Here is a 17,259-nt window from a genome sequence, read left to right as displayed (position 1 = left end):
GGTATTCAGAGAAGAGCATAGTGAGTCCGTGGCAGATTTCATTTTTCTTTTTGTCGCAAGTTAGAAGAAATGGAAACTTTTTTCTTTTTTTTGTCACAAAGTGTCATTTTCCGCTAACTTGTGACAAAAAATAAAATCTTCTATGAACTAACCATGCCTCTCAGTGAATACTTTGGGATGTCTTCTTTCCAAAATGGGGTTATTTGACAGGTATTTATACTATCCTGGAATTTTAGCACCTCATGAAACATGACAGGTGGTCAGAAAAGTCAGAGATGCTTCAAAATGGGAAAACTCACTTTTGGCACCATAGTTTGTAAACGCTATAACTTTTACCCAAACCAGTAAATATACACTGAATAGATTTTTTTTTTTTATCAAAGACATGTAGCACAATAAATTTGGACAAAAATGTATACAGAAATTTTACTTTATTTGAAAAATGTCAGCACAGAAAGTAAAAAAAACATTTTTTTGACAAAATTCATATCTTTTTTGATGAATATAATAAAAACTGAAACTCGCAGCAGCAATCAAATAGCACCAAAACAAATCTGTATTAGTGACAAGAAAAGGAGGTAAAATTCATTTAGGTGGTAGGTTGTATGACCGAGCAATAAACTGTGAAACCTGCAGTGGTCTAAATGGAGAAAAAGGATCTGGTCCTTAAGGGGCGAAAAGACTGTGGTCCTCAAGTGGTTAAGTACAAGATGCTGACATTGCTGGTTACCTTAATACTGAAATGTGATCACAAGCTCTTTCAGGTGACCAAAGTCTTGTACACACTGAGATTGAAAAAAATGGCCGATAAACAACTTCAGATGTTGGATAAAAATCTTCAGCCCAAATGCTCTTCTGCACATACATAGCGCCTCTGCGCATGCGCAGAAGAGCCGACTGGCGCGCCTGAGCCAGCTTACCGGAATCAATACCAGGTGCACTGATGCAATCGGGAGGATGGTGAGGGAGGCATCGGTGCTCATGGGGCTTGAGGAAGCCCCGGGTAAGTATAAAACCTTTTAATGTGCCCATCTTGCAGTCTTCTGCTGCTGTTCACATTACATCGCTTAACATCTTTGGTATTTCATTGTGGAATGGTCATTTACTGTCATTTATTATTTCCAGCAATCTAGTCTTGCTGTGTGTAAGTAGCTTAAATTCTGCTGTGTACATAAGCCAGACTCTGAATCTCAGATAAGGAGTTTCTTATTAGCTCTTTCATATTCCCATGTCCGTGTTCCCAGTTCCATCATAACACTACTGGTGTAAACAACAAGTGACGTTCTCTCCTCATTAGTTATTTCTGCATTGGCAGATGCTATCTGTCCTCATAAGTCAGCTGTTTTATTGCAATAGTATTTTATTCTAGAATATTGTCAACTTTTAACATGATTTATATAATGTGGCCATACACTGGTTGATATGGCCAACAGATAGATCCCATTATCTGATCAGAGAGGGATGTATCTGCTTGATTCCCTCCACACACTACTCACAGATTTTCAATTGATATCAGCATGAAATCTTTGAAAATCCATGTGTACATGCCGTTTCTCCCTTGTCACCCCCACCCCTGGGCCGTTTGGTGTAGCAGACTCTCACTTGTCCTACGCACGGTTCTGGTGTCTGTTCTCCCTGCTGGCTTTTATTTCTTTACTGCTGAATACATGTGTAATGTGATGCAGAGGACAGACACTGGGGACACTATGACCACTAGAAGCCTCTAGTATTTGGCCTCGGCATTATGTCACACAGGTGCCCGAGGACATGGAAGCAAAGGTGAGAAGAAGCATCCAGCTGGGAGACAGGAGAGCAGAACCACGCTGTGGAGAGGAGAGAGTAGCTTTGCCGGTCGATACATCGAACAATGCTAGCGATCTGCCTCTGATCAGCTGCTGACTGAGGGAAATTCTTCATCCTGCGCAATCAACCTAATCAACCTATTTTGGACAGACATCGTTTGTGGCATAAAAATCCTAGCAGGCATGATCAAATCACCCCGATATTGATGAAAAAAATTAGGTGTATGGCCACCTTTAGAGAATATAACTTTTATTTTTCCGCCTCTTTTTTTTCAACATTACTCTACCCAGGGTACCACTAGCTACATAATACTGGCTGCCTAATGCTAAGGGTCACCTGTAGCTACCTATGAGGGATAAGGAAAGTAAGGGAGAAGGGACAGCTGGGCCAGCCAGCACATTTGCTGTGCGGTTCGTTGGGGGTTTGTAGGCTCATGGACGGCAAAGTCTAGGGCACCAGGACATCTGTGCCTATTGGCTCCTGTGCTGTAAATCCAGGTCTGACATTACCAAGACTTCTTGAGGAACGCTCTTGAATAAACATTTTATACGGTAAATTGACTTCTTTTTACATTACAATTTAGCAAATGTAACGTCTCAATTTTTTGTCCTGTCGTTGTACAGCTAGGTCCATACTTATAAGAACATCAATATAATTTATATTTTTACCATATTAGATTCTAAAGTTGTGAACTGAAGTTTCTAGGCTAAATAGCTTGACATGGCTGGCCAGTGGCCTGGTTAACTGTCCCTGCGGCCATGCTCAGAAAAATCAGTCCGGTGCAGTCAGTCTGAAGTTCAATGTGCATGGATGAGGTGCAGAACCAGAGCATCAACGGCATGGGGCAGGTCTGGAGCTGCTGCAGGGGCCGGTGTCACATGGGCCATCACCCGGAGCCTCTCATGTGGCATGCTAGTCCTCATAGTGGGCGCTGGGGAGATGGGAGCCAGGGTACAGCTCATTGGTTCTATGTTTTGGGAAAGTTGGAAGGAGACCCAGCGGTAAGACCTGGTTGGGGGTCTGTGTGGAAAGGGAGGAAAAAAAGAGTTGTGTGCCGGAGCCCTGTGGCCGTGGCTACCATATTGGCACCATCTTGGTCTGGATTGTTTGTAACTTTTCTCAATTGGTACCAAAGGTTGTGATTACCCTAGTATGTTCCTGCTTATTTGACATCTGTATATGAGCATCCCGGGAAACCAGCAAGGACACCCACTCCCGCTCGACCATCTTACGCAAACTGTGTGGTTTTAGTATGGTATATATTACCACAGGAAAAACGGCTACAATTACTAGGAATGGGATGATAATATTTTGGTCCAGATAAAGAGAAAATATTACTATTGTGGCTGTTCCTTCCTGTGGATTAAGGTACAGAGAGGTTTGAACTTCAAGGACATGTATTTGTCCAATCTAGGAAATTGTGACTAAATCTTTTAGAAAATATTTTACATTCTTTGTGGAGTGAACTAAAACATTCAGTGAAAATAATGCAAACTCTGGGTAGTCTTTTCAACATTGTATTAAAATAAACTCTGTATTTATGATTTCAGTTCATCCATTTAACTATAAATCTTTGAAAATTGTAATAACTAATGCAGCTCATACAATACTTTTGTTAAATCCTTTGACTTAAAGCATAACATCTGCATTTCAATCACACCTTGATTGCTTCAGGTACAGAACCACAATAATGGAAATTGTCATTGTCATCTAACTGTAATTGCAGGGGTGAATTATGATATCTAGCATGCACTGCAGTAAAATAAACAAGAGAATAATAGTGTGTTATTATCTGCATCATACTCCGTGTTTGTCATCAACTGGAAAGTATTGTAAAAAATGCCAAGAGTTTTCTTACTAAGCTGTACTTACGCTGTGCATCAGACGGAGTAAGCTTATTACCTTGTGCAGATGTACATAAAATATTCATATAAGAAGTCCTTGCCCTTTACTGTATTTGTAGATAAGTGATCGGTTTATCACATTATTTATGGAAATAAAAACTACATTAGATTTTGCATTCTGATGTCCCCTCTCATCAAAGTTTTAGTGACTGTTCAACATGTCATGATAGATTTTGTTTTATTAGATTAAAGGGCAAGTCTACACAAAATTATTATTATTATTATTGTTGTTGGGAGGGGTTGATGATATTGAGCTCTTGATGATTCCAGAGGTTAAAAGCATGGGCATATTTGGTGCAACAGCAGCTAGAGTAGCTGCCATGGGCCCAGAGGCAGGAAGAGGACCTCTGCTAGGGCCAGTTTATATTTACAGGGAAGCTATAATCATTATGATATCACATTTTTCATACCTCCTCTAGTGAACAACAAAATTTCTAGCACTACTGGTCGTAAGCACTTTGTCAGGGCAGGGCAGTTTCTAGGCTAAATTGCACTCAGGGCAAGGGTGTAAAAATTGGGCCTCCTATTCCCCCACCCCCATGAACTCGCAAACCCTTACTCTTTAGGGACAGTCACACGGCCACAGGTCACAAGTAGATCTGCCTACTTATTAGTGACCAGACGTTCATCCAGGAGGAAGCGGGGACCAGGATAACACACAGGCAAAGAGAGCCCAGAAAGCAGACTCCTCCATGGGCGCCGCACACTGATGGCCTGCAGTACCGGCACCTTATTACAGCCGTTGGGAAGGTTATGTGCGTCTGGTGAGTTCAGACGCCCCCCAGTATATGGCTCTTGGTGCCTGATTGGTCTTTCTTCCTTTGGTTGAGCTACACAGAATTGGGTATCACAGCCTGATGAAGGGCACATACAATTTTACATAAAAGCCTGAAACGAACATGTGTCGTTGCCTTGAAGTTAAATACCCGCAAAGCTACAACCGTTGGTTGATTCAAATCATTCTAATGTGCTTTAAAGACCTATCACTGTGATATTGACGAATCGTGTGTTTTTGATGTTTTTCTACATGTGTCAATAAAGTTTTTTCGGAGACTTTTTTTCTGCCTTTTTGAGATTGCATCAGTTCATATAGTCCTTTTTTAAAGCTACAAAATAGTGTTGGTGGGTAAGGTGGATTGCCCTGAAAAAGGACTGTGTTTGGATCCTTCACAATATAAAGGATTGTACCCCAAAATATTCTCTATAAATGGCCTGCAGTACCGCTACAGGACATTAGGTGTCCTCACACGGTGGTGATGTGATGATGACTTGACTTCAAAAATTATCACTGTGCACCATATTCTTCATGATGTAGACACACCATGAGGGGACTCCTCTTCCCTTTCTGCAGGTTAATGTAGAGGACGTCTCTAGGTGGATGAATATTGTACTGCACAGACTGCAACCGATTCTTTCTGCCCCATCTACACCATACAATTTATTTTCCGATTCGATTCATTGATTCGATGCCAATGTGCTATGCATTAGAATATAGAATGACTAGAAGAACAGGATTTCTGTAATACATTAAATATTGTTTATGTGTAATCAATCAAGAAAGGAAGCTTTCTTTTCATGGAATCCTGCATATGATTCCCAGTGGTCCTCAAACTAAGGCCTGCAGGCCGAATGCGCCCCCCCCCCCCTGAGGCTTTTTACCAGCACTTCACACACAAAATGTATTACATATAGATGTGGCCTGCTGCATCTTTAAATATTGGTGGCTGCATATAGAATAGCAGAGCTGGCACTACCCTTCCAAATGGAAGCCAGAAAGCAGTAATTTGCTGGCTTCCAATCCTAGGTATGCTACACTGTCTGACACACAAAAAGTTATTCGGGAACCGCATGAATGTGTGTGCCCATGTGTAGGAGTGGATAATTTGCAGTTCATGCAATTACTGGAGATAGGGGGTCGTTTTGGGGGGAGGGGGGATGACATTAGGGCTCACATATGACTTGCTATGCAATGTACAAGCAAACTGCGCCTGCCCAGGTGAATCTTACTCGTTGAGTATTCGCTACCACAAGTCCATAAAGATCTGTTGAAAAAGATGTGACAGCGCTCCTCTTCTTAATGACTATATATCTGCAATGAACAAATTCCACATAGTGCATTACCAATATTACAGCTGATTTGCATGCATAAACACCCAGTGAGATTTCGTGCTTTGTGTTTCACTCCTTGTGATATCCACTCCCTATAATGCAGCCGCTCACCGGATAGAAGCCACCTCAAACTCCAGGTGGGTCTAGCGCTTTGCCACACGGCAACAAACTCCACAGCTTCGGTATATCACTTGTATAAAATTCCAGTTTAATCCATAAAGAACATGTAAAAACAAATAATAGCACATAGCATAATACTGTTTGTGTACACTGCCTGGCCTGCGCACTTCAATACACTCACTTAGTTCAAAAGGTTTAAGCGCATATCGGGCTCCTTAGCCCAGCAATATCGCTCTCTCACCGCGGTGTCGGCGTCCCGTACTCCCGCTATCCGAGCTGTGCCGGCGCTCAGTCTCCGTGCATAGGTCCCGCTGCTCTGTGACGTCAGTCGCACCTGGCTCCGCCCTACGCGTTTCGTCCAATCGGACTCATCAGGGGCTGACGTCACAGGCACGCCGACGTCTGTTATAGCAGCGAGCTCCTCCCTAGTCGCATTCAATTACGTATTTTGCGGCCGCCTGGAACGCATAATGCGGATATGCTCTTGGCCCAGTTTGTCTACAGTAGAGCCATCTAGTGGATAAAACTCTAACATCCCCATAATATTTACTTACATACTCAGCACTGATGAGGTGATATAATCTTGGCCCTATTTGTCTACATTAGAGCCATCTAGTGGACAAACTCTAACAGCCCCATCTATTTTACTTACATCCTCAGCATTAATATTATATAAAATATAAACTGTAAATAGAACTGTAAAATGTATATAAAAATATATATAAAAATATATAAAAATTGTATACAAATCTCTCCTCAAGATGTATACAAATTCCATAGACCTTATCCAACAACTTTATGTGTTTGATTGATTATTATAATTATCATGTGATCCCAGGCAAACAGTTAGTTGGCCTCCAAATTCATGCTAATTACTGATAAGAAGGTTATTCAGATATTCCTGGGCTTTTTAATATTGCCCTATACATACTGTGCATCTAGGACTTAATGTCCCATTTACATTCATGATGATCCACATACATAAAATAAATAATACATAGAATGACAAAAAGCCTGACCCCTGTTTACATGAGATGACCCTAGGGCCATCTCCTACAGGGGGAGAAATTCTGTATACCCCCATTTTGAGTCCCTGTCCCCTAGGTCCTCAATACCCACCCCCTGATCTAGTGAGTCAGCTTTTTATCCAAATTGAATGTGATACCTGGGTTACAGAATTCTCTGGCATATCCTTTCCAAATCCCACATTAACTATATATCATTGGTAATGAAACAGTTGAGGTCAAACTCCACATTTAGTCCCCTGGGGGCTGAGCTTTTCAAATTAAAGATCCATCTACCCTCAGCCTGGGAGATGTCCCTGACCATACTCGACCCCCTCCACCTCTTTGTGTGTGCTTCCACCCCCATGAATCTAAGACCAGATGGATCTCTGTTGTGTTGTAGCCTAAAGTGGTTGGACACACTATGAGTTGTCAGTCCTTTAAGTATATTGGCTACATGTTCCCCTATGCGTTTCTGTAATTTGCGCGTGGTTCTCCCCACGTATTCTAAATTACATGGACACCATAATACATATATGACACCTTTTGTGTGGTAGGTGATACACTGCTTTACCTGATGGAGGTGTCCAGTATTCCTAGCCCTAAAGTTTTCCCCTCTTACAGCTTGTGCCTCTTTACATCCCCTGCAGCCCCGGCATGGAAAAAATCCCTTCTGCCCCAATAGATCTGTCATTGTGGTATTCGGGGGGTTTTGAAAGCTGGGGACCAACTTAGATCTCAGGTTTGGTGCTTTGCTGTATACAAATCCTGGTCTCTCTGGTATCACATTAAATTTGGACAAAAAGCTGACTCACTAGATCAGGGGGTGGGTATTGAGGACCTAGGGGACAGGGACTCAAAATGGGGGTATACAGAATTTCTCCCCCTGTAGGAGATGGCCCTAGGGTCATCTCATGTAAACAGGGGTCAGGCTTTTTGTCATTCTATGTATTATTTATTTTATGTATGTGGATCATCATGAATGTAAATGGGACATTAAAGAGACTCCGTAACAAAAATTGCATCCTGTTTTTTATCATCCTACAAGTTCCAAAAGCTATTCTAATGTGTTCTGGCTTACTGCAGCACGTTCTACTATCACCATCTCTGTAATAAATCAACTTATCTCTCTCTTGTCAGACTTGTCAGCCTGTGTCTGGAAGGCTGCCAAGTTCTTCAGTGTTGTGGTTCTGTGATGCATCTCCCCCCTCCAGGCCCCTCTCTGCACACTGCCTGTGTGTTATTTAGATTAGAGCAGCTTCTCTCTGCTCTCTTATCTTTTACAAGTTGGATAAATCCTCCTCTGAGCTGGCTGGGCTTTCACATACTGAGGAATTACATACAGGCAGAGCTGTCTGCACTCTGCAGGAAGAAACAGCCTCACACTTCAGTGGAAGATAGCTGCAGGGGGAAAGAAACACACAAATGATCTCTTGAGATTCAAAAGGAAGGGTGTATACAGCCTGCTTGTGTATGGATGTATTTTCTATGTGTGGACATACTGTACATCAACCTACTTCCTGTTTTGGTGGCCATTTTGTTTGTTTATAAACAAACTTTTTAAAACTGTTTTTAACCACTTTTAATGCGGCGAGGAGCGGCGAAATTGTGACAGAGGGTAATAGGAGATGTCCCCTAACGCACTGGTATGTTTACTTTTGTGCGATTTTAACAATACAGATTCTCTTTAAGTCCTAGATGCACAGTATGTATAGGGCAATATTAAAAAGCCCAGGAATATCTGCTCAATGGGAACTGAAGGGAAGAATCTGTGTATAATAGGCAAATGGTAGAGCCCAGGTATTCACCCGATGGAAACCGTGCCTTCTCTTTGGGCACATTAGACAAATAACCTTCTCATCAGTAATTAGCATGAATTTGGAGGCCAACTAACTGTTTGCCTGGGATCACATGATAATTATAATAATCAATCAAACACATAAAGTTGTTGGATAAGGTCTATGGAATTTGTATACATCTTGAGGAGAGATTTGTATACAATTTTTATATATTTTTATATATATTTTTATATACATTTTACAGTTCTATTTACAGTTTATATTTTATATAATATTAATGCTTAGGATGTAAGTAAAATAGATGGGGCTGTTAGAGTTTGTCCACTAGATGGCTCTAATGTAGACAAATAGGGCCAAGATTATATCACCTCATCAGTGCTGAGTATGTAAGTAAATATTATGGGGATGTTAGAGTTTTATCCACTAGATGGCTCTACTGTAGACAAACTGGGCCAAGAGCATATCCGCATTATGCGTTCCAGGCGGCCGCAAAATACGTAATTGAATGCGACTAGGGAGGAGCTCGCTGCTATAACAGACGTCGGCGTGCCTGTGACGTCAGCCCCTGATGAGTCCGATTGGACGAAACGCGTAGGGCGGAGCCAGGTGCGACTGACGTCACAGAGCAGCGGGACCTATGCACGGAGACTGAGCGCCGGCACAGCTCGGATAGCGGGAGTACGGGACGCCGACACCGCGGTGAGAGAGCGATATTGCTGGGCTAAGGAGCCCGATATGCGCTTAAACCTTTTGAACTAAGTGAGTGTATTGAAGTGCGCAGGCCAGGCAGTGTACACAAACAGTATTATGCTATGTGCTATTATTTGTTTTTACATGTTCTTTATGGATTAAACTGGAATTTTATACAAGTGATATACCGAAGCTGTGGAGTTTGTTGCCGTGTGGCAAAGCGCTAGACCCACCTGGAGTTTGAGGTGGCTTCTATCCGGTGAGCGGCTGCATTATAGGGAGTGGATATCACAAGGAGTGAAACACAAAGCACGAAATCTCACTGGGTGTTTATGCATGCAAATCAGCTGTAATATTGGTAATGCACTATGTGGAATTTGTTCATTGCAGATATATAGTCATTAAGAAGAGGAGCGCTGTCACATCTTTTTCAACATATGACTTGCTATGCTAGTGTCACAATATCTTCACTTGCTGTGTTGTTGGCATAATAATTGCACTTGCTGAGTTGGGGGGGGGGGGGGGGGCATGCTATCTGAACATGCTGACATGCTGAGACATGAGGCTGCACTTGTTAGTAGGCGCTGTCTGCAATACAGTACCTAGGTTCAATGTAATGTTTTTCTTACTCATTTTATGTATGCTCCGGCCTCACAGCAGTCTGAAATATTTTGACCCGGCCCTTGACCGAAAAAGTTTGGGGACCCCTGATCTAACCCATATACCTTCCACATTATTGTTAAATTAGGGATAGGAAAAGTTTGTGTGTGTCGTATACACTACTGTATGCAAGCTCAGCACAGAAGATAAATGCTTAATGCATTAAGCATTATACATTAAAAAAAAAAATCCTCAGTGTGATGGCATGGCACTTTTACTGGAAAACAGTATCCATGTAATTCTCTTAGGTCAACTTACACAGATTCTCTTTAAGGGCCTGTTTCCACTACACACAGATTGGATGCAGAATAGATGGAGAAAAACGGACTCCAATGAATACCTGTGGGAAAATATGCATCAGAAAAATCGTGTTTAGTGGAAACAGGCTATAGGCATTAATTGGAGTCAGTTTCTCTGCATCCAATCGGCGTGTAGTGGAAATAGGCCCTTACTGTGTTTTGCAGGTTTTTGTCCATTTTCCAGCCCATGGCAAACCAACTTCCTTGTGTTTAGATTTAAACACATCTAAATGCCTGGAGCACCTGCTTCCATTTTTCTGCACTAGGGAGGAAGTACATTTTCATTTCAAGTCTTTAAATTGATATTCTAGCATTGGTGAAATTATCACTGTGCACCATATTCTTCATGATGTAGACACACCATGAGGGGACTCCTCTTCCCTTCCTGCAGGTTAATGTAGAGGACGTCTCTAGGTGGATGAATATTGTACTGCACAGACTGCAACCGATTCTTTCTGCCCCATCTACACCATACAATTTATTTTCCGATTCGATTCATTGATTCGATTCATTCTGAAATGTCCGATCCGGATTTGATTCAATTTACCATTGTTTTGCAATGGCAAATTGAGTCGAATCCCGATCAGACATGTCTGATTGAATCAAATCAAATCAATGAATCGAATTGAATCGAATCGGACAAAAAATTGTATGGTGTAGATGGGGCCTAACTACTAGATGGGCGTGGCCGTGGCGGCAGCCCCAGGACCACCTAATGCTAATCGGCGTAAAGTCCTTGGGATTCAGTTTGCAGGAAATCGCGTGCAGGTTGCACGCGCATCTCCTGCTTGGTAGGCAGAGCGGAGCTCGGAGACTATTAGATCGCTAAACCGCCATCTAATTAGGGTGTACAGCGCTGCGATCTATAGCAGCACTGTACTGGGGACAGCTGTGTGACACGGCTGTCCCCTCCAGAGGCACAGAGGTGATCGGCTGTCATAGGATGAAGCCTATGACAGCTGATCACGAGGATTGGCTTGCGGGGGGAGGGAGGGGGAGTATACAAATTTAAAAAAAGACATATTTTTATTAAAAACCATACACATAAATATTGATAAAAAACAAACACTAGTGGAGCAATCAGACCCCACCAACAGAGAGCTCTGTTGGTGGGGAGAAAAGGGGGGGGGGAATCACTTGAGTTCTGTATTGTGCGCTGTGTTCTGTGTTTTTCAGCTTGGCCTTAAAGCTGCAGTGGCCTATTTTAGAAAAAATGGCCTGGTCTTTAGCGGGGGGGGGGGGGGGGGGGGTTAAAAGCCTGTGGTCCTTAAGTGGCTAGGCCTGGGACAGACTTTCAATTATTATTGGTCAATCACTCACTGACCAATTTTACTACCTCCATGTAGTAAGAGGGTTACCTACATAATATGCTCACAGTATTCAATATCTGTTCATACTCCTACTACACGGTTATAAAATTGGTCATTGAAGGTGTGTACCAAGCTTTATCCATCATGCAATACTAGCAGAGAGACCTCTGAACAGAACAAACTAAGTTCTGTAGCAAGGCAATCCCGAAACAATAATAATACCATTTAAAAAAAACCTGTCTGCAATAAAAAATTTTTTTTTAAATTAAATGATCTGGCTTCTACAGCATCCTGATTGTTAAATCGCTGAAAATGCTTGCAGAGACACAAACGAGTATGAAAATTTGAATTTGTTTTGTGTGTGTGTTTTTACTGCATTTTATAGGACTTTTTTTTTAATAAGTAGAAGCTATTTATGCCATTTTTTTTTCTTGTTAAATCTGTTTTTATTAGAAAATATAAATAGGATATACAAGGTATGCAATAGGAACAAAAGAAAACTGATACAGAGTGTCCACACAGTTGGTGATGGAATAACAGCAAGAATATAACGTGATGAACCAGCAAGAAACTGGCCACACAGTGCAGTATAACATACCTCGGACAATAGAGAAGGGTGAAAAATAGAAGAGTGAGAAGGAACAGAAAAGGAAAAAGAAAAGTGGGAGGGTACAGGGACTGGAGCCATCTTCAGACTTATAAGACACTAGTTCTTCCACTAAGACGGAGAAGGGGAGAGAGAGTTGAGAAGAAAAGGAAAAAGAGAAAAGAAAACCTTGAGGAAGACAGGAACACAGAAAGGGACAAAACTAAGCACAACAAACAAAAAGGGATTCCCATATGATAACTGAGTACTAATGAAACTTACAAGACATCACAAATTAGCACACATGACGCAACGATTAATAACCTTTAGCAACAGACACAGAACCTAAGATAAACATCTGCCAAGAGGCTTTGTCTGCTAACAACTCAAGAAGAGAAAGAAATTAAACAGGTTGAACAAATAAAATAGGGCAAAAATAAAACAAAGCAGAAATGACCCATGAATTAGTTCTTCTACTGTATGTGGACATGTAGTGAGAACTAAGCTAAAAAGGATGTCAGGGAGAGACTGCCTGTTGGAAGGAGTCTGGCAGCTTATAATCAATCCAAATAGACTGGGTGGATGTACAGGAGTCCTCTCTACCAGTATCAGAAGAGACAAGGGCACATATGCAATTCACTATTACTCCTGCGTTTTCTCCTAGGAGATAAGTTTTCATCATCTATTTAAAATAACTTTCCAGCTTTTTCAACTAAAAAAGTAAATGAACAAGCACTATCAAAATTATTTTGAGTATTTTCTTGCTTTCTGAAAGCCTAAAAAGCATTTTGTTGACAAGTTTAAAAATATCACCTAGAAGAAAAAGTGAATTGCATATGGACTCCATATGCATGATATCGTCCATGACCTCGACCCAGGAGATTGGGGAGAAGCATTTCAAACCTCTAACGATAATAATGCAGGCTGCTGAAAGGAAATGTCTGAGAAGGCCCTTCAGGATTGGTATGAATCCAGGGACCATAGAAAGCAACACAATTGTAAGCCTGAGAGGATGGAGCAACACATATCATTATAAATATAGAAAACTTTGTCCCAAAAGTCTGTGACTAGGGTTCAAGACCACCATATGTGTAGCTAAGATCCCACCTCTAAATGACCGCAACAACAAAAATCTGATACTGAAGGCAACTTATTATGTAGACTCAATGGGCACCTGTACCAGTTAGAAAGTAGTTTATAGTTCCTTTCTTGCAGCCAAGTAGAGATTGAAAATGCATGGGTGAGTTTAAACACTTTGGACCATTGATCCATGGAGAAGTATTTCACCAACATTCTTTCCCCATGTGTACAAAAAGTGGGGACAACATCAAGTCCCTCTTCCCTTAATAGCCCGTAGCATAGAGAGACCAGGTGGGTAGGTTTGGATTGCTCCTAACTGAGAGCTTCAGAGCTAGTGAGAGCCCGAGCCACAAAACTCCTATCCCCTAGTGAATTCCAAAAAGACGTGACAGAGAAGACAGGCGGAGAATCTGATCTAACGTGCTGGACTTGTGGCCGCGAACTTCTTGTAAACAAAAGAGCAGAGTTACATTGAATTATGCCATTATTTTTATTAGCACTCCACTTTATATCTTTTTTTTCCCTACAACTCCCAGAACTGCTTACTACGATAAGCACTATGATTGTGGTGCAGACATTAGATTGTGAACTCTTAAGTTTGCAGGTTTGGAGTGAATGGCTAAGTATTGTGCAAATAAATATACTGTATAAATGATTAAAAATATGTAATGCCACTTGTCTGTCTCACAGACCTGTGCTAGCTATTGTGGAAGTGGACGTTCAGGAGGTTGATGTAATTTCAAGAGATCGAGTATTTCAGGAAATATCCTCATCTCAAGGCCCTCTAGATGCTACTGTGGAAGTACAAATTGATTCACCAACAGCTGAAGACAAAGCTGAGTTCCCAGAAGAAATAACTACTGAGCTTGTTCAGATATTTCAAAGTTATGGGACTGTTATCCTTGTACGGTGAGTGCTACATGCAGAACATGCTAAGAGTGGGAGGCATTTCTTGTTTGACAGGTTTAGCTGCTTAATTGTGTGAAAGGTATGAAGCAACAAATTACAGCTGTCTAATGTTCTTCAGAAACATTTAACCCTGTAGTGAATGATCATAGTTAAACGGGGAGTAGATTCTATTTATTATTTGTTGTATTTTTCCAGTAAAAAGGAGCAAATTCATTAAATGCCTGAACACACAGTATGTTGTTAAATATTCTACAGTAAGGACATATATGAACTGAAGGTTTTTAAAATGCATTTTAAAAAAAAGAGTGGTTGTTAGTACTTTATTGGACAACTTTTTAGTGGTTATTAAATGGTTGAGCCACACGTCTGATCTTTCTGAATGACTTGTCGTTCAAACTGGCCGTTTGACTGTTAACTGTTAGCAGCAGTTTTGGCTCATCCGCTTGGCAGATCCGTGGACTGTCGTTCAAATGACAGTTAGGTCTGTACATGTGTACAAATGAATTGTTGTTTGAAAGTATATTAGTTTGACACTAATATACTTAGTCATTTGATCTAGTCTATTGTTCTATCAAGTCCATTGACCAGTCAAACGACATGTAAATTCGCTGTAATTAGCATTTCAAACGTTTTATCGTTTGTGTGTACAAGGAGGCTGAACGACTTTTTGTTTGAATTACATGTTGTTCAAAAGTCCAGTTTGAACAACAATCGGGCATAAAATTAGACGTGTGTATACATCTTTAGCCAGAACTAATGCTAGTGATAGGACAGTTAACCCCCTGACCATTGTATTCTGGGAATACAAATTTACAGGAGTATATGGTATCCTGATGTCCATTTTTCTTTGTATGTAAGGGGTGAAGTCATGTCTGCAGTGTGAGAATAGATTTCTATGTTTTTTTTTTCTTTTACGGATACTTGAGCAATACTCTCCCTTTTGCTGTGCAGAAGTCTTACTGCTAGAAGACCACATTCTTGGAGGTACTGGATGCACCCCTTGTTGTATTGACATCCTCCCTTATTACATAGCCAGAGTTTTCTGCATGTCTGGACAAGTCTTCCTCCTTCCCAATCAAAGTGGAGTTTTGGCACTTGGGAACCTGTTGTATTTTGGTTTATCCAAAGACCGCAATGTAAATTTGTGGCTCTGCTGGATGTGGTGTGGCAGCTTGGCAATAGTGTGGGCACTCTGAGTTCAAGGAGCTATGGAGTTTTTTGGATTTGGTGTAGGCTGTGACAGCCAGGCACACAGAGCAGCTGGAATGGCAGAACTGATCAGTAATGAGTTCAGCTATACGGTAACCAAACTCCTAAAGCATCAGAATGAGCAAATGCATTGGTAATGAGTTTGGCTATGGTGTAGCTGAACTTAAATTGTGGTAGTTAATGTTAGTGATCCTGGGCTGCAATGAGAGCTCTGACACTCCCCATGACTAACGCAGCTGTGCAGTGCACATAGAAGAATGCCAGGCAGAGCATTCTCTGGTGATAGTGGAGGTTCTTGTTGTGTGGGGTACCCAAAGATTGCTTCATCTGTTTTGGATGTGCTTCGTGGAGGAGTGGTGCGACTTTTGCTGGGAGCTGTTCCCTTCTGTTGGGACTGAAACACACAGCAGCAGTATGTGCCTATCCCTTGCTGCTTTTCTTTGCTGCCTTGCACAAACCACCAAACACTGGACCCCGTAGTCACCGTGTGAATGTGGTGGGCTGTGTGAGTGATTTAAGTGCTGGTTTGGCGTTAGGGTATTAGGAGTGTTGGACCGTGGCCTGCAGCTTCTTTGCGAGGGGTATTTATAGTAGCAAAGCATGGTTTTGGTGGGTTGTAAGGGGACATTAACCAACCAGTTTTTACAAATAAAAGTTTTTATTTTTTTACACTGGCAAGCACTGTCTTTTTGATTCTTAAGTTTCACAGGGTTTGCAGCATGGTACAGCAGTTCCCATCTGATAAAGATGGTTCAGTGTACAGTTATTAGGTGGTGCACACCTGTTCTAATATAGTGCCTCTTATCACTGAACTCAGGCATGGAGAAGCTTCACAAGACCCCATGCATGGACCACCATGTCTAGTTTATTTTTTTCCCTGATTTTTGTCCTCTAAATCTAGGATCGTCTTTTGGTCAGGAGCATCTTATAGTCTGAAAAATATGGTTATTAATAATATTGATTTTTCTTTGTCATGCTGCATTTTGGGTCCTTTTTGTGTACTGAAACATAAGCATCTCACTTTAAGGTTACTTATGTCATCAGTGTAACAAGCACACTGGAGATGCTTGGAAGAACAAAGAGAAATCGAGAGCCCAATATGGTGTAATATTGTTAAGTTGGTTGTGGTTTAAAGTAAAATATTTAGATATACTCACAAACATGGGTTACCTATAGGCAACCACTTCAAGTGCAGATGGGGAGTATTAGAACCTGACCCCACTCAGGTTTTTAAGATGTCACTCTCTGTAGATAGGAAACGGGGTAGCACCCCTCCACCGAGGGTGGAATCAAGATTTCAGCAAGGCTTGGTGTACAAAGGCGCCAGAGTAGAATAAAAACGTTTAAAAGCCGTCTAAAAGAGGGGGATGTTCAGGTGGACTTACCTCCCTCGAAAATATAAAACTCAATTGAGTCACAATTTATATCAATACAAAAATTTTATCTAACGCCACTTAGTGCAACGCGTTTCGCAGGTGTGGTCCTGCTTCATCGGGCAAACAGGAGCATAACTCGATGGGTCTAAATGCAGAAGAGAGGTGCTCACTTCTGCATTTAGACCCATTGAGATATGCTCCTGTTTGAAGCAGGACCACACCTGCAAAACGCATTGCACTAAGTGAAGTTAAATACAATTTTTGTATTGATATATTGTGACTCAATTGAGTTTTATATTTTCGAGGGAGGTAAGTCCACCTGAACATCCCCCTCTTTTAGACGTTTTTTTTTTTGTTTTGTTTTTTATAACTCTTTTATTAATCGAAAGAGAATGTCATGA

General features: G+C 41.4%; 1 protein-coding gene across 6 annotated transcripts in view; it reads left to right on the top strand.

The window, feature by feature from the left end:
* The window catches only part of SYNJ2 (synaptojanin 2), a 289,087-nt gene that overhangs the window by 190,836 nt on the left and 80,992 nt on the right, over positions 1 to 17,259 (top strand). For all 6 annotated transcript variants that reach the window (XM_068231852.1, XM_068231851.1, XM_068231850.1 and 3 more), the window contains one exon: positions 14,055 to 14,273. In XM_068231852.1, coding sequence (XP_068087953.1) covers positions 14,055 to 14,273 — 219 coding nt within the window. The remainder of the gene's footprint in view (positions 1 to 14,054; positions 14,274 to 17,259) is intronic.

This window comes from Hyperolius riggenbachi, chromosome 4 (assembly GCF_040937935.1).
Source record: "Hyperolius riggenbachi isolate aHypRig1 chromosome 4, aHypRig1.pri, whole genome shotgun sequence".
NCBI lineage: Eukaryota > Metazoa > Chordata > Amphibia > Anura > Hyperoliidae > Hyperolius > Hyperolius riggenbachi.
Note: the sequence above shows the minus strand (reverse complement) of the source record. Positions and strands in the feature narration are given on the sequence as shown.